Here is an 8,011-nt window from a genome sequence, read left to right on the forward strand (position 1 = left end):
CTGGGTTCAAGGATTAACATCTGACATTGTTTATAGGAGAATTTTAAGTATAATAAAAGATGGTATGTTACGTAACCTCACTTTTGGAGGCTTAACATAAGCCTTGGAAGGGCTCGAGCAGATGCCTATCTCTCTTGTAAACAGTGCTGTAAAACATTAAGACACATGATGTACCAAGACAATGTGAGCAAAAATGATCAAATTTAAGTTTTGTTTGTGCACAGTAGCCCATCATTAATACACAGACCCTGAGATGCCACATCCAACACGATCTGCCACCAACTGTGGCAAAATGCAGACAAAACTGAGCGCCTGGACTCCTCTGAACCATCCTGTAGCAAACAGCAAGGTCAGATCAACTCGTCTCCTAAACTATAATCTAAATGGTAGCAATAGTGAAAATATTCATGACATGAGACTTAATTTATATTTAAAACCAATCGTGCATGTTGACTTTTAGTGTCAAACTGAATTTTAAGATTGAAATGCTTTTTAATACATAATTGTAGTAATGCTTTTTAATGTGGTTGTGTAAGGTAGTGATATACAGTTAGTGGTCTGAGCTCATCCTTACTGAAAACGTGGCCTTCTGCAAGAATACACGGGAAAAATAGATTTTAACCACGTAACAAAAGGCTCCCCTAATAAAATCTAATCTAAGTTTATATTTTCTGAAGAAGGTTTGATGTTTTTTTTGCCTCAGTGAGACAGCCTTTTCTAACTGGAAACGGAATTAAAACTTTTTCTTTTAGACCTTTTAGTCCCAGCACTAAAATCCCTCGAAAAAATGACTTCAAATGTTTTGTTAAATGTGACTTAAATGTTTGAAGTCCTTTGTTTGGTTTTATCCGCGTCACAAACTTACCAGATGAGGCAACAGTTTGGCAAAACCCGCTCCTGTGTCCCCACAAGCTGAACATGCAGTTGTTTTTGATAGCATAGGAGCATGAGCTATTCACAAACCTAACATTTCTGGTCAAAAAAGGCTGTATAAGAGATAAAGCAACAGTCATATTCTCAATGTTTTATTAGATGAGCCTTTTATAGATCGTCTAAAGTTAGTTTTTCTTGTGTCCCCACATTTTCCCAGTGGGGATGGCATTTAAAAAAGAAAAGAAAATCTGAACTCAGTCAAGTAAAACCCAAGATTAATCTAAGGTGGCAGTGTATGACAGAAAAAAACAACAGTTGGTGCAACAGCATTTCTCACCTTCACCTGAAGATTGATGCCAGTATTTTCTCCTCCCTCAGGTATTTGAAGAACGACGGACTCTTTTGGCAAAGTGGGTAAGTGTAGGTCACACCAGCAGAGACAGACTGAGAAATAATTATGTCCTCTGTGGAGACCATTGTGAATCAATTAATCTGAGGCAACACACTGGAAATAATCCAGTCACGTTATTTCACCTGCTGGTCAGTTTGACAGGTGGTCTGACAGCCAGAGGAAAGCAGTGCTGCAGGACTTTGTACTGAGTTGTTCACCAGGGCAGCTCAAGTTCCTGAGTGTCATTGTGAGCAGACGGCTCCCCCTGCAGGCAGCAGACTTCACTTGCCTGCTGCCCAGAGCCCTCTGCCTCTACATCTTCTCCTTTCTGGACCCTCGCAGCCTCTGTAGATGTGCACAGGTATACACAAACATAACATCATGAACATAATATTGACCCGTTAGCTTGTTTACATGGAGGACTAACAAAGTAATGTGCTGTGGGCAGGTGAGCTGGCACTGGAAGAACATTGTGGAGCTGGACCAGCTGTGGATGCCCAAGTGTCTGAGGTTCGGCTGGTGCATCAGTTTCTCCCCCTCACCGCTTGAGCAAGGCACCTGGAAGAGACACTATATTCAGACTGTGCAGGAGCTGAGACTGACCCGACTGCAGGTCAGTAGATCGTTTACAGAATCAGCCCACTGTTCAAACATGGTGGCGGCTCATGAGGATAATAATACAAAAGGTGTTAGAAGGTAAGAATGCTGTGAAAAATAATCAAAAATAAATGCCTTTATCCACCTCCAGAGTGCCATGTCCATGCAGTTTGTGATCCCAAAAGTAACAAGGATGAGCAGCAGACATGAGGATGAGTCAGAACCAGCCTTACTCACAGAGAATCACCCAGTGTCTGAGAAAAAAGCCAAGCAGCAGAGTGCTCTGCCTCCATGGAGAGATTCTGACAGACGTCCCAAAGACACACTGCGTTTTAACTACCTGGACAACCTGAGCCCCAGCAAACAAGCCCTGAAAACGTAAGACTGTTGACGGCTGGCACATGTTGTCTTGATGAAACACTTTACAGGAAACTAGCAGAGGTGGAAAAAGTACTAAAATATTGTACTCAAGTAAAAGTACCAATATGTTGATGAAATATTACTCAAGTAGAAGTAAAAGTGGTCATCTGAAAATGTACTCAAGTAGAAGTAAAAAGTAGTTCATTTGAAATGTACTATAAGTAAAAGGTACTTTGTGTGGGGTGTGAGGGTAGTAGAAATATGACAAGGGCTCAGAAATCCAAAACTATATTGGAGCTCACGCGCCTGGCGCGACACAGGTTGTTACGTCAATTTTGGCGCGCGCCCTCTATGTTCACCCGCTACTGCTGGTGCTAATCACATCATCATTCGCCTGGTTCTGGTGTATACTTTCCCCCTGTAGATTACATTGTGCTTAATCTTTATTTTTACTCAGTAACGGATAGGATTTATAAAGTAACCAAGTACAATACTTGAGTCAATATGTACTCAAGTAAAATACAAAATCCTGATTTTTATATTGTAATTAAAAAATACAAAATACACAAAAGTATTCAATACAGTAACTTGAGTAAATTTATTTTGTTACTTTCCACCTATGCAAACTAGTTTTATGAAATGAATTTTTTTTTTCTTGAACTGTAATGTGATAAATGTTTATTTGATGGAGGTACAAAAACAATTTGAAAATTAAAGTTTCTTTTCCCCTATATAATGTTTTAAGATAAAGTGCCTTGAGATAATGAATGTTGTGATTTGGTACTATACAAATAAACAAAGTTTGTTATTGTGATGCAGATGTCTTACTACTAATACAGCTGGTGCGCAGAGAACAGAATTTTGATTGTGGCAATAATCGTCATTTAACTCTGTTGTTTAGAGGAATGTTTGAAAAGAAATACAAAGAAATCCAGGTTAAAATAACAGACCTCAAACTTATGTTGAATACAATGGTGTATGTTTGTGTAACAGACCATGGGAAGTAGATTGATATACAGTGATGTAGTTGCTCATTAATGTACAGTAGTTTCAACATCAGCCAGGTTTCAGAGATCATATGCTTTATCAACAAAACAATTAAGATAAAATTGATTGATTTAATAAAAATCAATTTTAACCTAAGGTTGTACTTTCTCTTTCTGCAGCCACATGAAAAGCCCAGCTCTCACTTGCCGCCACAACACATTACAGCCAGACGCCGAGAGAAAGAAATCGCTGTCTGAGGCCACTTACAAACTCCGCAAAGCCAAATCTCTGGTAAACCATGCTCCATTTATCATCGCTACGGTAACCCCGCTGTGAAGGTGACCTCCTTCTCCTTGTCTGAATCAGAGACTGAACAGGGACGATTCTCTGGAGATGCTGCAACCAGCAGGCGTCATGCATTATGGATCAGCGTTTACACAGAGATGCATGTTAATGATGAGCTGCTCAAAGAGGGAGGTGATGGGAGGGGGCATCCACATTTTGTTAATGATGGGGTTTGAGGGAGGAAAGGGTGAGATGGAGGACACCATGATATTTAATATTCAGTTGAAATCATCTTTCTTTTTTATTTACTTCTTCCTGAATACAAATGAATGAAAAGCTTTTGTGCTTAAAATCATGTTGAGTAATTTTTTATTTTCGTGAACACATTAAAGCGGACCTAGACCGGAAGTTCCAATTAACGCTGTTTAGTGTGTATCTGCGTCATTACCTTGTATGAAGAAGCCCTGAAGGTTCAAAACAAACAGTTCAGCCACTGCTGAGAACGCTGTGTTTTATTGTAATCTCGGGCTCAGCGAGATCTCTGAAAAAACCCGGTCCGGTTACGTTAACACCGGTTCTCCTGAACAGCAGATCGTCCTGCTCCGGGCACTAGTCCGGGTACATCCGGTTGCGTACATTGAACCGCAGAAAAAGAATAACGTCCGTTGTGGAGGTGTTTCACGAGCGACAGTGTCTTCTGACTCTGGGTCTGACTCTGGGTCAAAGTCATAAAAGGGACTGTAGCGGGGAGTTGTGAAGAAGCTATTTTTAAACATTGTTAAAACAATGTTTTGATGATGAGTAGCAGTGCATCCACCGTTCCAGAGGGGGGAGCTGCGCTTCTCAGAGCGGGTGCTGAATATGTCACTTCCGGGTATTGGCCAATCACAAGACACTCTGTCTTCTGGGTGAGAGAGTTGCGTCTGAAATATCGCGGCTGGGCAACAGTGTCAGAAAAGAGGATTTCTATCAGCTCGTTTACAGCAGCTAGGAGATTTTTGACCATAAAAACAAGTTAATGTATGTAAGTAGACCTCCATAACTAACTTATATGTGCAACAGGACCACTCTGTGAGCTGTAATTAAGATTTTGCTCACCTCATTCAGATGTTCCTCAGTTCCAACTGCGGACCCCAACATCCTCCTCTGCATCATCATCATGATGATGCCCGAACTCGGCCTCAACAGGCGTCTTCTGGTAACAGTCATCCCGTCACGAAGGAGACCACCAGGAACCTGCTGTGCCTGGCCCAGTGGAATGCTGGGGTCCGTCCAGGGCCTGTGAGGTCGGCAGTTCCCCAGCTGAGCGTGGAGGCACTCGGAGCGTGGAGGCGCTCACACCGCAGCTCTCCCAGTGAGTAATCCCTGTTACTACACTCCTTTTTTTTAAATTATGGATTCAAATCCAAATAGCAGCAGACTGTGAGTAGTTTGTGATCCTATTAGGAATGTTGTTCATAAACCTGATTTAATTTTTTTAGGTTAAACATTTTGACTGACTGCCCAATAGTGTCAGTGTATTATAACTTCATTTCTACACTCACAAGTCACTTTATTAGGCACACAGAAGACTTGATAGATGTTGAGTTTTGTTGTTCTGTTCAAGGAGCGTGAACTTGAATACCTGGTCTGAAGTGATAAACTGCGTACAAGGTTTAAATCATCTCAATCCCTGATGACATCAAAGGACAACTTGATCATGTGGCTTTGTCAATAACTGTACAACTGCCATATTTAACCATATATGGTAAATGCATTGCTTTATCAGGTGCCTGCACCGCAATGTTGTTCATAAACCAATAGTCTAAGTACTTCTGTTACTGTAGTCCACCTGCCTCAAGATTAGACATGTGCATTCAGAGATGTGAGCTACTTTTACATGCCTATTAATTTTAACCAGTCTGGCTGCTCTACTCTGGCAATAACATGGTCCTTTTGACTAGAGAACTGCTGCTTACTGGATATTTTCTCTTGTTTGGACCATTCCTTGTAAACCATAGAGATGGTTGTGCATAGAAAATCCCATTTGACGTTCAGTTTGAACTTAAACATTCAATTTATTTTCATTATTACATTTTTCCACACACTACAGTTAACTTTTTATTAAAAAGCATGTACTACGTTGTTTTAATCTCCACTATAAAGTAAATCAAACTTGTGACACAGCAGTGAATCAGTCTAATGTGAGATATAATCAAACCAACTTTTCCTACAGCAAAGTTGGAGATTGAAGCTACACAAATGTGTCATTTGCCTCTAGAAAAAAAACATCTCAATAAAAGTAAACTGTGACCCAGTGAATAAATGATGAATGAAACCATGAAATTAATGGGTATAAAACATAATCATATTTTTTATTTAAATAAGGCAGTAATTCAACATTATGGATGCAGCTGCAAGTAAACACATTATCAACAAACCGGTTTTAAAAGTGACAATTGTATAAAAGAGACATGCATGTTTATGACCACAATTAATTGTATACTTTAACATTTCATTATATATTCTTAAATTTCCTAAAGCATTTACTCAATATATACATATAGAGATAGAGGTGTGTGAATGAGGGGATTATGGGCAGGTGGGTGGTGAGTGGGTAAGGTAAGGAGTCTGTAAAGGGCTGGAGGTCTCTCTCAAACACCTTTCTTGCTCAGTTTACCTCCGGCGGTCTCCCTCCTTCTCTGCCTTCAGGAAACCTGTTCGAGGTCTCACTCCCTCGCCTCCCAGCGACAGCGTCGTTTTGCTTTTCTTGCTCGAGCTCTTGGACTTTCCTCCTCCACATGTCGTCTCTCGCAGCCAGTTTGCGCTCCGCGATGGCGTGAACTTTGCGCAGCTTGTCTTTCCACCTGGCCTCGCTGCTCTGCAGCTCCGTGTTTTTCTTGGTGAACAGAACGGAAAAGGTACAGTCCACGTTTGGACGACTTCTCCTTGTCCCTCCTCAGAGCTTGGAGCTGGTCCTGGAGGAGGCAGATGCGGTTGTTGGCCCTGGTCTCTGTCGCTCTCCACTCCTCCTCTCTCATCAGCCACCTCTCAGCGTCTCTCTCTCTCTCTTTCTCGACCTGCTTCAGCTGCCACGTATAGCTGTCCAGATAGTCCTTGGTACGGACCTGCCTCCTCTTTACAGCGCGCTTGAGCTTTTTCTGGAGCAGGCTCTCGCTTTTCTGAAGCCGGACCATTTGCTCTTCCAGAGCCTCGTTCTGCTTTTGCAAAGCCTCGATGCCCTCGGGTCCTGTGGAGGTGTCTCTCACAGTCCGAGAAGTGGAGGTGACTTGGTCGGTCTGATGCTCCATGACTGGAAGAAAGACTAGCTGAAGGTTTGTCAGGATGCCGGTAGTTTTGTTGTTGTTTTCGAGGAGAGCGATCTTGTTGAATACCTGGTGTGACGTGATAAACTACCTGCAGGGTTTAAATAGTCTCTCAGTCGCTGATGACGTATCAAAGGACAACTTGATCACGTGACTTTACAGTCAATAACCGCCGTAGTACAACTGCCACATTTAAACGTACTTTGTTTTTTTATGAATATGTACTGAATTAAAGGTGAAGTAAGTAGTTTATAGTGACATCTAGAGGAGAGGTCATATAAAGCCATAAATACTACAGTGTCCCTTTAAAATGCAGGAATAAACGAACATGTATTTATTGGTTAAAAGTTTTTTTTCCCCTGACTCCACCAATAATGTCTCAGCAGCACAGGTTGATATGTATGTTATGTCATGTTTGTACTTATAATTATGAAAACTAAGCTGCAAATATGTCAAAGGTAGGACACATTCTTAGCTTTATTCATGACCAAATAGAAGAAACCGGCGACTTATTTGTGTTTACCGCTATCGAGGCGCCATTTTGTCATTGCCGACGGCAGCTACAAGCTATGCTAACTCCGTTTGCTGTGATGTTATTACAATCACGACCGAAAGTGAGCTATTGCTTTCATAGACTATTACAAAGTTTAGTAGTTTGTAATTAATAAAGTAGTTTAAAATGTATATTTTTTTAAAAAGTATACATGATTTCCACAAAACATGGATTTACAACGATAAAGGTATTTCATCTGGTAGCCTGCAGTGCGGTTGCTAGGCAACATGATCAGCCTGCTGCTGCTGCAGGTAAGGGAGAACTTTTTCATCAAATTCACATTTCTAAATAATTATCCTTGAAAGTTGAGCAAGAGAACACTTGACTGTCTGCTTCCTTCAAGTATAACAGTGTGGTCCTATTAATCACATGATATGTTCTGGTCATTAATGAAGTTATTGCATGATATATTTCTGTTTATATGCTTATGGATTTAACAGAGGAGTGATGCAGACATCTGAGGAAGGTCAGGGGCTTTTGTCATGGAACAAGGAGGAAATTATTAGATTTTGTTGGTGATCCAGATTGAGAATTTTATTGAAATCACTTAATCTTGTGATATGGGGGAAGGAATTATTGTTGCTGTAAGAAAATTGAACAACCTTGCCTGAGGTTTGCACTCCCTGAGTGCTTCATCCCGTTTCCCAATATTATTTTATC

At 41.0% G+C, this 8,011-nt stretch overlaps 1 protein-coding gene across 1 annotated transcript; it reads left to right on the plus strand.

The window, feature by feature from the left end:
- Positions 1 to 292: 292 nt before the first annotated feature.
- Positions 293 to 4,855, plus strand: fbxo16 (F-box protein 16; the record flags this gene model as incomplete). Its single annotated transcript, XM_083898505.1, has 7 exons — positions 293 to 349; positions 1,252 to 1,287; positions 1,419 to 1,625; positions 1,713 to 1,877; positions 2,013 to 2,239; positions 3,388 to 3,499; positions 4,601 to 4,855. The coding sequence occupies 7 exons, from the start codon at positions 293 to 295 to the stop codon at positions 4,853 to 4,855; spliced, it is 1,059 nt and encodes a 352-aa protein (XP_083754631.1).
- Positions 4,856 to 8,011: the final 3,156 nt, after the last annotated feature.

This window comes from Microchirus variegatus, assembly GCF_963457635.1.
Source record: "Microchirus variegatus genome assembly, chromosome: 12".
In the NCBI taxonomy this organism is placed as follows: domain Eukaryota; kingdom Metazoa; phylum Chordata; class Actinopteri; order Pleuronectiformes; family Soleidae; genus Microchirus; species Microchirus variegatus.